The 16,927-nt window shown below is 58.9% G+C and overlaps 1 protein-coding gene across 2 annotated transcripts in view; it reads left to right on the plus strand.

The window, feature by feature from the left end:
- Positions 1-10,548: 10,548 nt before the first annotated feature.
- EML1 (EMAP like 1) overlaps positions 10,549-16,927 on the plus strand; it is a 199,156-nt gene continuing 192,777 nt past the window's right edge. For both annotated transcript variants that reach the window (XM_064375207.1, XM_064375209.1), the window contains exon 1: positions 10,549-10,669. In XM_064375207.1, coding sequence (XP_064231277.1) covers positions 10,642-10,669 — 28 coding nt within the window. In that variant the 5' untranslated portion in view covers positions 10,549-10,641. The remainder of the gene's footprint in view (positions 10,670-16,927) is intronic.

A 16,927-nucleotide genomic window follows, 5' to 3' on the forward strand; every position in this document is an offset into this window, starting at 1 on the left:
CCAGTGGAACCAGGCCTTGTGCTCTCGCCTCGGCTTGCTCATCTGTGAAAAAGGGGAGATGTGGAGGCTGGCACAGCTCTGGATCTGCCAGCCCATCTGCAGATGCCCCAGAGATGCCCCGACAACGCGGCCTTGGGAGAGACTGCCCCAGGTTACCACCCTGTTCCCTGTGCTACATTCATGGCCATGCCCCTAGGTGCTATGTGACATTGGGACTGGGTGGGTGACTGGCTCTGAGAGCTGGATTTGAGAGGTCAGGGAGGCCCCTGGGCCTCTTGGGAGCAGCTGGGTGGAGCTGAGCCCCATGCCTGTGGTCACTTGCTGCCCTCCTGACCTGGCAGGGGGCCAGGGCAGGTGAGACTGCAGCCCTCGTGGTGGTGATGGAAGAAGCCATCCCCTCCTCCCCAGGGCCTTGTCCTCTGAGCCTGTCCAAGAAAGAGGTCCTGCCCTGAGTTTCTCCTTTAGCCATTGGGAGCTTGTCTTTGTGCAGAGAGAAAAAGCTGCCCTTGTGGCCGGGTGTGGTGGCTCACACCTGTAATCCCAACACTTTGGGAGGCCGAGGTGGGCAGATCATCTGAGGTCAAGAGTTCAAGACCAGCCTGGCCAACATTGTGAAACCCTGTCTCTACTTAAAAAATACAAAAATTAGCTGTGCATGATGTGGCTGCCTGTAATCCCAGCTACTCGTAGGCTGAGATGGGAGAAAAGCTTGAACCTGGGAGGCAGAGGTTGCAGTGGGCCGAGATCATGCCACTGCACTCTAGCCTGGGCAACAGAGCAAGACGCCGTCTTAAAACAAAGAAAAAGAAAAAGCTGCCCTCCCCTCTGCCTGGTCCACGTGCCCCCTGGGAAGGCCCCTCCCACATGGGGACTGCACAGACGTATGCCAGCCCCTGAGGTGCATCGTCTGCCTTCTGTCCTTGCCACAGTCGTGAATGGCAGCTCCAAGGGATGGACCCACCAAGCAGATGAGAAAACTGAGACTCAGGAGCGGAAGTGACATGCTCAGTACAGGTGGGGCCTGGGGTGGCGCTGAGAATGGAGGAGACAAGTGTCTGGGTTCCCGGCCTGCCCTTCTCTCCAGCCCAGGTAGGCCTGAGAATGCACACCCCAGCCTCAGAGGGTCGGGCCCCTGGGACGCCTCTGGAACTGCAGTGTTCTTGCAGAGTGTGGGTCCTCCTGCTCCCCAGCACCTCGCCTGACCACGTGGGCATATGGCCAGACCCCCATCAAGCTGCACCTTCCACCCCCTCCATTTCTGGCTCCCTATCTGGGAGGCCCCCAAACTCATCACCCATTCTGAGAATGGTATGCCTGGGCTCAGCCTCCAGCCATCTGGTCAAACCCATCTCTAGTCAGAAGCGGCCCCTTCCCACACACACTCCAAATGCCGCTGTCTCCTAGCGTCCTGTTCCCAAGCTCCCAGCCGGGCACTGTTCCCTGACTTGCTCTGCTGTGCCCACCTCCCCTGCCCTCTGCAGCCCTTCTCTGAGGCTCTGAGGTTCACCAGTACCCACATGCCTGCCCCTGCTTCCCACAGTCCATGCCCTCTGCCTCCTGCCATGGCTGGGTCTGGTCCCCTCAGGACGGCACCTCCTTCATAGTCCATCTAAAAGGGCCACAGGCCACCAGCCTCAGCAGTGTAGTGACGCAACCCAGCATTGTCTGGAGGAGCCTGGAGGGATCGGCTCCCTCCAGAGACTTCAGGTTCCTGGCTTGACCATCCCTGATTTGGCAAGTATCTGTCCATTGCCGAGCCTGAACCTTCACACCATGATTTCTTCAAATCCTGCCAGGAAACAGGAGCGAACTATGGTCCATTTAACAGATGGGGAAGTCAAGGCCACAGCCACAGCTGGGCCATAGTGGAGTCAGCACTTGAACCCATGGCCCTTTGCATCCGGTGGCCTTTCACAGGCTCAGCATGCCCCCTCTCTGCAGGCCTGGGCTTGTCTTCTGCCCCAGGAATCCCAGGTAGCTGGGAAGTGCAGAGCCAGAGTCCCCCAGCCCCACTGTCACTGCCATCCTGCCCTTCCTGAGCCACTTCTACTTCCATAGACGGGGATTTCTGTGAGTGGCAGGCAGCTCTCAGTCCAGGTTGTATGGGGCAGCCACCTGGGCCAGATGAATCAGCCTCTGGGGTGAGGCCCAGAAACTGTTTTCTTTCTTTTTTTTTTTTTTTTTTGAGACAGACTTTTACTCTTGTTGCCCAGGCTGGAGTGCAATGGTGCAATCTTGGCTCACTGCAACCTCTGCCTCCTGGGTTCAAGCCATTCTCCTGCCTCAGCCTCCTGAGTAGCTAGGATTACAGGCACCTGCCACCATGCCCAGCTAATTTTTGTATTTTCCTAGTAGAGATGGGGTTTCACCATGTTGGCCAGGTTGGTCTCGAACTCCTGACCTCAGATGATCCGCCTGCCTCGGCTTCCCAAAGTGTTAGAATTACGAGCATGAGCCACCATGCCCAGCCCAACTGTTTTCTTTTTAAGTCTCCCAGGATATCCCAATGTGCATGGACTGGTGCCGCCAGTCCAGGTGAAACTGGTCCCCTTGCCCCGACCCAGGCAGGATGCATGGGATTACACCCAAGGCTATGCAGCCAGACTACCTGGGGTCAAATCCTATCCCCACCTGTCCCTGGCTGTGAAGCCGGGCCTCAGTTTCCTCATCTGTAAGGGAGGACAAATAATAGAACCCACTTCCCAGGGCTGGTGGGGATAGGTCGCGCTCTGGCACTGTGAGCATGATCATTGTCACCTGCAGGGAAGGGAGGGCTTTTCCGCAAGCAAGACGGCGCAGTCTCCGGAAGATTCGCACGGTGGCGCGCTGGCGCATAGCTCGGGTTTGTCCTCCAGCCCAGGCCAGGCGGGCGGCGCCGGCCCAGGGGACCAGAGGCGCGGGTGGGTGGGCCGAGGGACGCCAGCCCCGCCCCGAAGGCGGAGTCAGGGCGGGAGGCAGCGGGTAGGCAGGGGGTGGGCAGTGGGAGCTCTGGCTTTGGCGTGGGGGTGGGATAGCCACCCCCATTTCACAGATGGGGCCCCCGAGGCGAGGTGAGATTTAGCAGCTGCTGGCACGGCCCTCTCGGGCGAGTGCTGCGGTAGTTCGGCGGGCGGGTACGCAGGCCTCGCCAGGAGCCGGGCCTGGACCTGGGGCGCTGGCTGGCCGGCCGGCCGGGGGACGTGCCGGGCGAGAGCGCGCAGCTGGGGCGGGAAGTGCGCGGGGGGCGGGGGGCGGGCTGCTGCTGCTACTGCGGGGAAGGCCAGGGATGGCCCCGCCCTGCCCTGCCCCTCCCTCCCGTGTGACCTCGGGCAATGGCGGCCTTTTCTGACCCTGTCCCCTCCTCTGTAAACCTGAACGTGCTTGATCTGCACTCGCGGCCCCGCAGGAGGCTTCCAGCCTGCACGTTTCTGGGGGCCCACCTTCCCCAGGCACTAGCTTCCCCAGGGCTGAGCTACTGAACTCTGAAAACCTCTGAGCTGGCCCAGCTCTCTGGGGTGCCTAGGAGCCTAAGCTGGGTTGGGGCAGCTTCAGGAACCTTGGGCTGCCGGGCTTGGGGTGAGAGCCACGGCCAGGTGGGAGGTTTTCTTACTCTATGATTTGGGTGCTGTGGCTGGAGGCTGTGGCTCTGCTGGGCTTCAGTGACAGCCAATGTGGGTAGACAGAGGACCATGCCGTGTCCCAGCAGTTAGCTACCCACCTGGGAAGGTTCCGGATGGGTACTTGGCAGGAGCCTGAGCCGGCCCCACCTGGCAGTTCTGGCCGAGCGGGTGCCGAGCCCTTTCTGCTGGTCCAGAGTCAGTTGGAGTGACTAAATTCACATCTGCCCAGACCTCACCCTGGGCTCCAGACAGCCTCAGGCGTCTCTGGATGTCTGAAAATACCCGCCCCTCCCCCTCCCCCTCCCCCCCCTCCCCACCAAGCCAGCAGTCACTGGGGGTATTTCTGGCAGATGTAAGGGGACTCACAGTGGGAGGGAGGGTCATTTTTCTGAATCCAGGGCCGGGGTGGGGAGGGACGGAGTCAAGGCCCTGCCTTGGCCCGGAGCTTTAAAAATTCATTTTTGCCAGGTGCTCTGGCTCACGCTTGTAGCCTGTAATCTCAGCACTTTGGGAGGCTGAGGTAGGCAGATCACCTGAGGTCGGGAGTTTGAGACCAGTCTGACCAACATGGGGAAACCCCGTCTCTACTAAAAATACAAAAGTAGCCAGGCGTGGTGACTCATGCCTGTAATCCCAGCTACTCGGGAGGCTGAGGCAGGAGGATCACTTGAACCCGGGAGGCGGAGGTTGTAGTGAGCCGAGATTGTGCCACTGCACTCCAGCCTGGGCAACCAGAGTGAAACTCCATCTCAAAAAAACAAAACAAAACAAAAAAACCCTGGTTTCTTCCGGAACACAGCCTCTCCCCCGTAAATCCTCACCAGAGGAAACCATAGTCACCCTCCTGGTGCTCACTTGTTGGGCAGCCCCTGCGGGTACAAGACCCTGGGTAGCCAGGCAGAGGGGTCAACCGGGCGCAGGAAGCAGCCTGGGAATTCTTGGTGCCAAGGGTGAGGCTGCAGGTCCCTGTGCAGGACAGGGAGCACCTGCCAGCAGCTTCCTGATTGGAGCCTGTCCTGGATGGGGCTCTGTGGGCCCAGGGCGAGGCCAGGCGGGGACCGGCATGAGCAGCAGCCGGCACAGGAGCACCCTGGGCCTGAGGCAAGAACCCCGCGGCCAGTGGCAGACACTGAGTGAGGAGCACCGATGATTCGAGTCACGCTCTGCTGGCCGTGCGCCTCACCTGTTGCTCGCACTGTGCGGCCAGCCCCAAGCCAGCTTTACTGTACCTCCAGGCCCCTGTGCTACAGACGAGGCTCCAAGAGGTGGCAGCCTGCCCTGTCTCAGGGCCAGAGGGCAGAGGGTGTGCTGGGCTGTCCCTGGGGCCGTCGCCCCTGCTGCCGAGCCCAGGAGCCTGAGCCTGGGAGGCCTCCCCACCACCTCCCTGCCCCCTGCCCCCTCACCAAATGACAGCAGCTCCCTGGCTCCCACCCCAGAGGTGAGGGGCGAGCCCGAGGAAGCCAGAAGCTGCCCACACCCTCAGCCCAGGGACACCCGGTGCAACTGCACGGTCCTCTCAGGCTTCTTTCCTGGCTGGGAGCCCGGACGCCGGGAGGGTTGCCCAGGGCCACCCAGGCAGCGGTCAGTTAGGGGTGCCTGGGCTGGACAAGGGGCCCTGGGTGTGTGGAACCAGCTCACAGAGCTGTGTCAGAGCGTGTGCGTGTGTGTGCATGCGTGTGAGTCCCGTGTGCACGTGTGTGTCTCTCCATGTCACCTCCCTGTGTTTCCTTCCCTAGTCTCCGGGTATCTGTCTGGTCCCGCGTGTGTGACGCTGTGCGGATGAGTCTCCGTGTCCGTGTCTGTCTCAGACTCTGTGTGGAGCTGGCGTGTCGGCCTGACTGGAAATCTAAGGAGATGTCTCTTTTAACCCAAGGCAGTGGACGGACACCAGGAGCGTCGCCATGGGCTGGGCCCCCACCGTGTGGCATGCGTTCTGTCCTCACCCCACGTCCAGCGAGATGGGGTAACCTGCCCAAGCCACACAGCCAGGAGCTTGGGGGCCATCCAATGCGGACATCCGGTGTCCATTAAGTTGTGGCCACCGAGGCCCCACATGAGGCTCCCTGCTCCCCGCCCGTCCTGCCTCTATGGACAGGGAAACCGAGGCCGAAGGGCACAGGGTCTCCAGCAGGGAGAGGCTGCACTCCTGAGGCCCAGACAGTGCTGGGTGAGTGCGGGCAGCAGGTGTCAGTGGTAGGGGGAGGCTCGTGTGGGAAGCGGGGCCTCTTCCCTCCGCCTTTGATCACTGACCCTGCTCTGTCCCTCCAGGGACACTTTCCCGCCAGTGCTGGCAGAACAGTGTGGGAACCCAAGGGCCGGCCTTCCTCCAGGCGGTGGCAGCAGGGGAGGGGCCTGGGCACACGGCAGGTGACCGGTCACTGCAGGGTGTCTCCTCGGAAGCGAAGCTGTGATGTTGCAGGGAACCCAGGAAGGGCACTGGCTCCGGGCTGGGCCCCACAGGCATCCGTATACGCGTGCCCCTCCCTTTGCCCTGTGCCCTTCCAATGACCCCAACTCCTCCTTCCCAACCAGATTTCACACCACTGTCCAGCCATCTCCAACCATTTCTGGGTGCCCGAGCTCTTTCCCACCACCAGGCCCATCTCGTCCGTCCCCACCCCGTTGCTTACCTCCGGGTTTCTGCGTGCATGACTCTCAGAGGTCCTCCCTGACCACCTGTGCTTCCTTCCTGACCTTAGTTTCTTCACCAGCACCCCTCCACCCATAAGCCTGGGGCCCTGAGAGGCTGTCCCCAAGGCTTGTTCAGGCCGTGGCAGCAGCTGCCCAGTCATGGTGACCCTGGAGTAGCTAAATCCAGACACAGGTGAGTCCTCGGGGGCCAGCGGGCACACAGACAGGTGCAGCCTCAGGGTGAGCTGCAGCAGCCGTGCCATCCACACACACACTGGACACACGGACTCACTCCCACACATGGACATCACACACTCCCATGGGCACACACGCCCACACATTCTCACATGCACACCTTCTCCCCCGCACGTGCCCATTGCCATGCCCCTGCCATGCCCCCGTGCACACACACATGCATCATCATGCACGTTCACTTACACATTCTTGCACGTGCTCACTGCACCTGTGCTCGTGTACCTGTGAACACGCAGGCATTGCCACACACATCCACTGACACACACATTCCTGCACATGTGCAGTGGCCTCGGGACCAGGGGACTCGAACTGTTTATCCCCAACACATGTTCCCATGATGAAGAAAACAGGAAGGGACTTGGAGCCAGGGTCAGGAAGGGGAAGTGGCCTGCACGCAGGCTCCAGCTCCAGCCGGCGGACACTGGGCGGTCTGCCTGGGTGGGACGCAGGGACAGACAGACGGGGTGGCTGCAGAGTGGGGAGGTGGGATGCCCCTCCGTGGCATCTTGCCCTGGTTTAATCTTCACCACAGCCCCGGTGGGCATCACCCCTTCCAGGCAAGAAACCGAGGCTGGGGCCAGGCTTGTTCCTGTCACCCAGGAGGGCTCCTGGAGCTGGGATTCGACCTGGGTTCATCCGACCAGGCTCCTCCCAGCCCTGGTCCCGCAGCCCACTTGTGTGGAGGTGAGGCCCCTGTCGGGGAGGCTGGCGGTGCGGCAGGGCTCTTTTCTACAGCCTTGCAGTTTGTCCAGCACCAGGACGCATCCCACACCTGTGAAACCGAGTTGGACTCTGCAGTCTCATGGGGCTTCCTGGGGGGTTGGCACTGGCTCCCTCTGTCCCACGGCGTGCCCCTCCATCAGCCCAGCCCATCCAGGGATCCCAGAGCACGGGTGGCAGGAGTGGAGACCTGAGATGTGGCCACGGGCCCTGCCCTGTGGGCACAGGTGTGACGAACAGCAGGCACTGAGAGGGGCGCATAGTGTGTGAAGCCAATACGTGGAGGCGGAACCTAGGAGACAGGTCAGCCCCCAGCCCATGCCTCCCACTCCCTCCAGTGCCTGAAACCAGCTGCTGCTCCAAGGCAGAGCAGAGGTGCCCAGCGAGGGACTCAGGCCATTCCTTCCCTGGTCACACCCCCTTCCTGGGGACACAGATGCCACCTGTGCATACCCGGAGTCAGCCAGGTGCTGTAGAGCTATTTCAATTCAGCCCACAGCCAGGCAGGTAGGGCTCCTCCCACTTGGCAGGGAAGCCGCTGGGCTCCTCTCTTTGCTGACCTGCATCCGATTCTTCCCTTGCCACCCCCTCACCCCAGCCCACAACCCAGCCCAAGGCACAGAGCACAGGATTCCACCCCCGCCCCACCCCCAAAACTGTCCAGGAATCACACCTAAGGGGTGCGGAGGGAGGAGGGGAATTTCCAGGGTGGAGGAGACAGTTCCAGGGGAGGTCTGGCTTTGTCTTTCTCTTTTTTCACCTAAAATTAAAATTTCAGTTAGGAGGAACAAAAACTTCAGTCAGGAGGGACCCAGGATGGCCACCAGTCCCGGTTTGCCTGAAGCTGGGGGTCAGGGGATGTTCCAGGATCTATGGAGGACATTCAGGGCTAAAACGGAAGTTCCAGGGAAATGGGACAACTTGGTCACCTGGGAGGGGTCCCAAGGCCACTTAATCTAGCCCTATGTGATACTTGAGCTCCCTCCGCTGCATCCCCACCAGCAGCTGCCCAGCCCTGCTTGCATATCCCCGGCCCTGCTTGCATGTCCCCAGTGACGGTGAGCTCATTGTCTGCAGGGCAGCAAGAGCCGACCAAGAGGTGGACACAGCCAGGACCAGGCACTGACCACAGCGAGGTAGGAGTTGGCAGAGTGGGGTGTGGGGCAAGGGAAACGGAGCAGGGCCTCTGAGCTGCCTTTAGGGGCAAACACAGCTTCCCATGGAAAGAGGAGGACAGGGAATTCCTAGCCAAGGGGACAGCACAGGCAAATGCGTATACCATAGTGACTGAGTTCTTTGCTGTTCTCCCTGATGGCCAGTGCAGGGGTGAAGAGGAGCCTGTGACTTCACTGCCCTCTTCCCCATCCCACCCACAGATAGGGCTTTCTTTGGAAACATGGAAGCCTTGTCCTCCTGACTTCACTCCCCAGGCCCCTGAGCCAGAAGAGGCCTCAGTGTGGATGGAAGAGCTGCCAGGATGCCTCAGCACACTGCTCCTCCCCACTCTCATTTCCCTGAGGCTCATTTATCCTCAGCACCAGCATATGCCCCCTCCTCCAGGAAGCCTCCTCTGACCTCCCCAGCCCTGAGGCCTCCCCTGCCATAAATATCATCCTTCTTCTCAGGCTTGCTGCCACCTCCAGCCCTGCCAGAGATCCCTGTCACTCTTCAGCTGTGCTTTCCCACCTCCACGCCTGCTATCTAGTCTTCCTGGAACACTCTCTTTTCCCGTCAAAAATCTTTATGGGCTGGGCACAGCGGCTTGGGCCTGTAATCCCAGCACTTTGGAAGGCCGAGGCACTTTAGGATCACTTGAGGTCAGGAGTTCGAGATTAGCTTGGCCAACATGCTGAAACCCCGTCTCTGCTAAAAATACAAAAATTAGCTGGGCGTTGTGGTAGGTGCTTGTAATCCCAGCTACTCAGGAGGCTGAGGCAGGAGAATTGCTTGAATCCAGGAGGCGGAAGTTGCCGTGAGCCAAGATGGTGCTATTGCACTCCAGCCTAGGAAACACTGAGACTCCATCTCAAAAATAATAATAATAACAATAAAACAACTTTCTGGGCCGAGAACAGTGACTCATGCCTGTAATCCCAGCACTTTGGGAGGCCGAGGCATGAGGAATGCTTGAGCCCGGGAGTTCAAGACCACCCAGAGCAACATGGCAAGACCCCCTCTCTACAAAACATAGTTAGCTGAGTGTGGTGGCATAGACCTGTGGTCTCAGCTACTTGGGAGGCTGAGGCAGGAGAATCACCTGAGCCCAGGAGGTTGAGGCTGCTGTCAGCTGTGATTGCACCACTGCACCCCAGGGTGACCTTGTCTCAAAAAAAAAAAAAAAAAAGAAAAGAAAAAGAAAAGGTATTTTCTCTTAAAGATAACTCAAATGCCAGCTCTTCCAGGAAGCCCTCCTGGATCTCTCTGATTGAGTTTCTCTCCCTTCTCTTTAAGTCATTTCACTCCCTCTGGTCTCTGCATACAGAACTGGGTAGATCTCGAGCTCAGGGGTGCCCAGCAGAGCCCAACCCAGGGTAATGCCTCTGGGATCTCCAGCCCTTGGCTGGTCCTGCCCTGCACTTTGTGGAGACCAGGGGAGCGGCTGGATTGGCTCTGAGCCAAGCACACAACAAGAGCATACTAAGAGCTTGCTGGAGTGTGTTCTTTCAACCAATATTTCCTGAGCGCCCACACTATGCCAGGCCCAGGATCACATGGCTGCCCCTGGAGATCCCGTCTCCACCCCCTATCGACCCTCGGCACACAGTAGATGCCCAAAGTGCTGGCTGCTCTTCACCAAACAATCAAAGGCAAGGGATGGCCTTCCTGCAGCCTTGGAGACAGACAGCCTGGCTCCAGATCCTGCTCACGCCCCGTACTGACCCAGTGACCCTGGGTGGGTCCCTTAACCCCTCTGTGACATGGACACAGTGGTTGCAGCAGCTCTGGAGAGCAGAGTGAGATGACAGGGTGGCCACACTTAACATAGCTCCTGGTCCCGGCATGTACTCAGTAGCGGTATCACTTGATATTCTCCTTCCCTAAATGTCCATAAATGTCCCTTGCTGGCTGGGTGGAACCATTCCCAAGGAAAGAGTGTACAGGCACTCCCGAGTCCCCAGGACCTGGGGCCTTGGGTACTGACCAAGCCCCTAGGGGTGCAGCAGCTTCTCAAGCAACATTCTGGGGCTGCCCCAGAGAGGCCTTGGGCAGGGGAGGGCAGTGCCCAGATTTATCCACCAATCGCACAGGCTGCTGGCACTGAGCACATTCTTATCTGCCCAGCCCAGCATGGGGGGGTGGCCAGGCCGGCCAGGGCGGGACGCTTCCTGGGGCCTGGACACGGAGGAGCCCCAAGCCCTGCTGGGTGGGTGACAGCCGCGGAGCCTCTGAGTGACCCTGCAGGCTGGTCGCCAGCCGGCCGCCCATCTCCCACACCATGTCGGACGGCGAGGGCCCCTCAGCTGGTGAGTGGCAGCGCTATATTTACCCACCATGGCTCCGGTTGCAGAGCCAAGGCCACCAGTCGCCGAGGGCACTGGGGCCCCCTCAGACTGCAGGCAGCTCTGAGCTGGACCCTCTTCCTCCTCGCCTGACACCGGGGGGCCTATGCCGCTGGTCGGGGGAGCTTGACTTTCGCAGCTAAGTTTCGCCGCACCCCCTGACTTCCCAGTGAAGCCGGTGCAGGAAGCGGTGTCTGCTGTGAGCCCTCCCGCGTCTGGCAGCTGGGGCCAGAGCTGACCCAGGACAGAGAGGCATGGGCTGAGGCGGGACCCATGGGAGGGCTCAGGGTGCTGTGGGCCACTGGAACCCCATGCAGACCAGTGTGTGTGAACATTTATCGGAGGGGTGGGGTGAGCACACAGCTTCCGTCTGATTCCCCAAGTCTAAGACCTCTGGGTGTTCTGAGTCCCTGGTCCGTCAGCACCAGGCAGGCCCTCTGTGTACCCTTGTATCCTCTAGGTTCAAACTGGCCAGGGACACAGGCAGGTGGAAGGGCGATCAGATTCTAGGGTCTGCCCACTGCCCTCTGCTCTGCCTGAGACAAGAGGCTGTGGTGGGGACTGGCCACCCATGTGCCTGACTGGCTGCCCCTGTCTCCTGCCAGTTACAGAGCCAGCCTTGGCAGGATGGGGGCTGGGGATAGCCGAATCCAGGGGTAAACATGGGGGACTCTGGAGTCAGGCTGTCCAGATTCAAATTCCAGTTATTTCACCTCCAGGCTGGGTGATCTTGGGCAGGTGGCTTAACTTCTCTGCGTCTCCGTGTCCCCAGGTAAAAATTGAGACTGTGGTCCTAAACGCTGGGGGTTGTGAAAATTAAATTTATGATATTGTGTGAAAGCGTCTGCTGGTGCCGGGGGTTCAGTGAGCACTCAGGGCTCTGCATACTGGCAGCAGGTGGCACCCCGGGCAGCAGATGGGCATCCCAGGCAGCCAGGTCTGGCCTCCTCCATCCAGCAGGGCCTCCTTTGTAAGCCAATGATTGTCACTGGCACGTGGATTCTTTATCCATAAAACCCCACCTCAGGGACTCTTGGGAGACATCAAGGTCTCCTGGGGGGTGTGGGGCAGATCGTGGGTGATAGCACCCTGAAGATACCCTGTTACTGACAAACGGTCCCAGCGCCTGGGCCTGGCTGGGTAGGATTTGAAACAGAGTGAGTGAGAGTGTGAATGTGTGTGTGTGAGAGACAGAGACAGTGTGTGTGTGTGTGTGTATGTGTGTTGGGGAGGGGTACACTGACAGAAGTGACCTGACCTCACCCTCTTCCACTGGGTGCCAGTTGTCCTGGCTGCCAGGAATTGCCCGTCGTGGCTGCGGGGGCCCCGGGAGCCAGCAGACAGCTCTTTCTGGCTGGCCCTGCCCCACACCTGACGCTAACCCGGAATAGCTCTCCCCCTCCACCAGGGACATGCCCTGGTTTTAGCAGCTTGAAAAGCCACCCGCATGGAGATGGGTATTTCAGGAAGACCAGGACAATATTTAGCCAGTCAGGGCAAAGGAATGGGCTCTAAGTGTGCATGTGTGTGTGTGCAGCCTGGAGACCTCACTGTCCCTTCCCCGTTTAGGAGAGGCTCAGCCTGGTTGGGCTGGGAGGTGGGGCCTGGATTCCAGGCTGGCTCTGTCTGCCCTGGCTGGGCAGGTGGCCCTGGGCAGGCTCCGGGTTTGGGTTTCCCATCTATAGAATGCCATGTGACCGGTTTTTGTCTCTAATAGGTGGATTTGAGATTGAACCTGGCTGGCAGGTGTAGAGGTGTCATTTTGGTGCAGGAGGGTATATTTATTTATGAGTGGAAGTGGGCCAAGGAAAGGGGCCTTCTGCAGCACACAGAATGAAGTTCATGCCTTTCTAGGCTTCCTGCCGGCAGTAGCCAATGGACACTGCTGTGAAATGCTCTCACCTGTCTTAAGTAACCGATCCCCAAGCCTGTGTCGGCAGTGGGAACATTCTCAGCTCTCCAGTCGTGACCGATATGACCTAGGGCGGACTACTCAAGGGCACTGTGCCTCGGCTTCCTCATCCGTTAAGTGGGGACAATAATGGGACATGAACTCCTCAACGTGCAATGATGATTAAATGGCTAATGTGAGGTTTGTTCTCGGGTTCTTGCCGAGTTTAAAAAGAAGAAACTGAGGCCAACACAAGAAGATCCAATGTGAAGGAATTTATTCAGGCTCCCGGGAGAGGTTCTGCGGTCCGACGGGGGGGGGGGGCCGGAGAAGTCACACGGACTCCTCTCAGACGTGGGGCTTTATAGGGAGTGAAGGAGCTCGATTGGTTGTGGGAGAGCAGGACTACTATTGGGTAAGGTTACAAGCCTTTGTTTGCATACAGGACTTGGCTGCTATTGGTTAGAATTACTCGGCTGCTATTGGTTAGAAAGACTCGGCTGCTATTGGCTAGAAAGACTCGGCTGCTATTGGCTAGAAAGATTCGGCTGCTATTGGCTAGAAAGACTCAGCTGCTATTGGCTAGAATCACAAGACCCCACTTGCATACTGGGTTCTTTAAGGGAAGGCCAGGCTGTGCGAGAAGGGGAGAAGGGAACATGCCCGAGCATGTCCGAGCTTTCGGGAAAAAAGTGGGGTTGGGTGTGCGTCCGAGCTCCTGGCGAGGCAACTGGCCTTACAGCTAACAGCAGGTAATTTACCGAAAATAACGCCAGGCTGGTTGTTAGTGGTTATAGCTGTTATTATTTAACCAATAAATAAGCAACCCAGAGAGGGAAACGAGGGGAGCAGAGGACCCGCTGTGTCCTGGACACACTGTTCTGTTATTGCCCGGAGGTGGGGGCTATCAGCTCCACCGTGTAACTAAGAACACTGAAGCTCAAAGAGGCACACGCAAGGTCACCCAGCTGGTCAATGGCAGAGATGGGATTCGAACCCAGTTCCCCAGACGCTGTTGGCACAGAACCCAGCTTAGGCCCCTCTTCTGGGGGGTCCCACCTGCATACCCAAGGAGGGCGAGGCTGGCTATTTTGTGGGGCTTTTTGGCTCTCACCTGAAGGAGCAGTTCTTCTCATTTCAGAGTTAGCCTCCAGCAACTTGTAGCCTGTGGAGAAAAATGGAGTATCCTGTTAGGGTGTCAGGAAAATTCTGCAGAGCAGGAGCGCAGCAGGAGGTGGCCGTCCCCTGGATTGATGGCCCTGTGCCTGGGTGAGTGAGCCGGAGCTAAGGTTACCTGGGAGTCAGCACCGTATTTATAGTAGGAACTCGCCTGTATCAGCTGGCGGCCAGCACACCCAGCCAGCAGAGGCGCTCCCTTTACAGTTGCCTGCATTCTAGGCTTGGCTCTGTCTCTTAGGGGCAGGGTCACGTCACCTGACTGAGCCTCAGTTTCTTTGTCTTTAAAATGGGGGGTTCGTCAGTTCCCTCACTGGGTCTGAAGATACGACCTCTAAGTGCTTGGCACCCGCCTGGCACAGAGGGGCCTCAGAAGATGCTGGCTCTACACACCCTGGGTCTGTTGATTGTCTTTCCTGCCTTTGACCTTGTGATTTACCCCTTCTTCCATCCTGGCCAGAATCTGCAGGAAGAGAATCCAGGTCTCTGTGCTGTTAGCTGCCCCTATGCTTGGGAAAGTTTCCAGCAAAGCAACTTGACAATCCTAAGCACCAAAGAACAGGCTGCTGTGTTCTCAGCAGAGCAATGAATGCAGGTCCATCAGAGCCCAGGGTTCAAATCCCAGCTCTCCCACTCCCTAGCTCTGTGGCCTTGGGTGAGTCACTTAACTTCTGTGAGCCTCAGTGACAGATGAGCGTTTGCCCAGCTGCAGAGGGTATGGTAAGGACAGACCCTAACCTGCAGAAATGTTCAGCCAGCAGGGTGACCCTGTCTTTCCTCCTGTGTAACCTCCCGCCAGTCCCACTGCCCCCCCGGGCCACAGTCACCCTGTTTGTGCGGTGAGACGTGGCTGCCTTGCTGGTGCCTTTTGTGCATGTGTGTGCTAGGAAGTTGCTCCCCTGTGCCTCCCTCAGTGCCCTGCAGCTTCTGGTTCTCATCAAGACATTCAGCTGGGTGAACTAACAGCGTCCCCCAAAGGCCCCCAAGTACTTAGCTCTCCAAGGACCTCTCTCTGCTTACAGTCAAGGATAGTTTTCCAAGAATGGGGCCTGCAGGCACTGGTGGGGCCACCAAACAGCTCATCAGTTCCTCCTGGCATCCTAGAACCCAGAGAGTGCCCAACTTCTTGCCCCGCAGACCTCACAGTGGGCCCCTCACCAGGGACCAGGGCAGCGTCCACCTCCCCTTCCTGTCCTGGCCACCCCCAGCTCTCACCTCAAGTTTCTCCAAAAGGCCCCCCCAATTTCTGCCATCCCAGTTCCCAAGGAGGTTGTGCTGCTCTCTGAGGAGTGGGGACCTGGCACTGTGTCCCTTCCCTGGATTCCAGGGCAGGCAAGTGCTGGGAAGGGCACGAGATGCCTGGAGTGGTCCTGGGACATGGGAACACCTCTGAGATGACCCGGTGAATGGTGCCAACGAGGCCCCCTGCCCTGCTCACAGGAGTCTTGAGTTGCTGGATGCTACAGGCCTGTCCAGGTGCAGTGGGCGCCTTCGGTGCTGAGTGACCCAGGGCAGGTCTCCTTGTGTGACCTCAGAGAGATGGCATGTTAGCCATCCACAGGCCAGCACATGGCTCTGGACACATGTCCCAAGTTCCGACATCAGGTACCCCTGCCTCAGCCCCTGTGAAGAGCTGGGCCTTCCTGGGTTGCTCTGAGGGTCCAAGCCGGACCCCACGCCCTGTGCCTTCTGGGTGCCTGCACATAGAGTGGTGTCAGGGCATGAGTCCCCTGAGGAGTGAGACCGGTTTTACGTGATGTCAGTGGTTCCCAAGGCTGGAGGCAGCACATTTTCTAGCTGGGTTTTCTCTTCCTTTGTGGTTACTGGCTGGTTCATCCCTTGAGTGGTGATAGGGAGCCAGTGCAGGCTCTGGAGCCAGGGATGGAGAGTACCTGGCTTGCTTTAATGTGGTGGGTGGAGGAACTGCAAGAAGGATCTGGAGGCCCACATGCCAGCAGGAAGGCTGGAGAGATGGTCCTGGGGAGAGAGGGTGAGATCCACACAGAGAGGAGAGACTGGGAGAAGGGCACAGGGCAATTTGGCAGCTGCTGAGGCTCAGGTGCTGGGAGGGTACAAGGAAGGCTGAGCCTGATACTGCTGCCCCCGATAGGAGGGCCCAAAGGACACACTGCTCACCTTCAGGGCTCCGTGGGGTGACCTGGCAGCGTTTCAGGGCTCAGCTGTAAAACTTATGGCGTGCATGGAGGAGTGGGTAAGAAGATCCCAACCATGCCATGCACCAGCCCTGGATATAGGCAGGCCCGTCTCCGCCCCTCGGCTGTCTCATCTGTAAAGTGAAAGTGACACCATAACCTCAGGGGTGTCGGGGTATTGGGCGGGATGACTCCTTTTAGCTCCTTATGAACTGTGGGGCTCAAGGGAAGTATGGGTGGTCTCCAGGTATGAGCCTTTGAATAGCACCGCAGGTGTACCGGGCGCCTGTGATACTGACACCAAGAAGGACTCAACCTCAGCAGCCGGCGACCTCTCATGAGAGGCTGGGAGTGAGGTGGGGACACGCAGGAGGAATCCACAATTGGGGAGCCCCCTTCAGTGCCCTTCACGGTGACCCTACATCCAGGTTCACACCACACTCCCAACCCATGGGATCTCCTTGTTATGGAGCAGGGGAAACTGAGGCCCAAGAGGAAGAGAGACCGGCTCAGTCACCCGGCAAGGTTGTGGTGAGCTGGGGCTCAGGCTGGATTCCCAGGCACAGGTCCAGCCTCTGCAGCACTTCTGCCGAGGGCTCTCTCACTTCTCTCACCGTCCAGGCTCAGCGGAGCCCTGCCTCCTCCAGGAGCCCTCCCCTGAGTTCTGCAGCCCTGGGGACCCTGAACCTTGGAGCACCCATGCCCCAGGCCGGCTCCCCTTCGTGGGTAGTAGCTTTGAGCGGCGCCACCCCGGCCCGCTGCCCTCCTCACAGAAGTTATGAGCTGTGAGATGTTATAGACATGTCCAGGTGCGCCTGAAGCCTTCGGTACTACGTGACCCAGGACAGGTCGCTTCTGCGCGTGGCCTGAGAGATGCTGATTCGTTAGCGTCCTCCCGCTTATCTGTTAGCCACTCACAGGCCGGCGCACAGCTCTGCACACGCATCCCAAGTTCCAGCATCAGGCAGGGCCCAGGAACCGCTCAGCCCGGCCCTCACTGGG

This window comes from Aotus nancymaae, unplaced genomic scaffold (assembly GCF_030222135.1).
Source record: "Aotus nancymaae isolate 86718 unplaced genomic scaffold, 86718_ANA_hifiasm-v0.15.2.pri h1tg000011l, whole genome shotgun sequence".
NCBI classification, from domain to species: Eukaryota; Metazoa; Chordata; class Mammalia; order Primates; family Aotidae; genus Aotus; species Aotus nancymaae.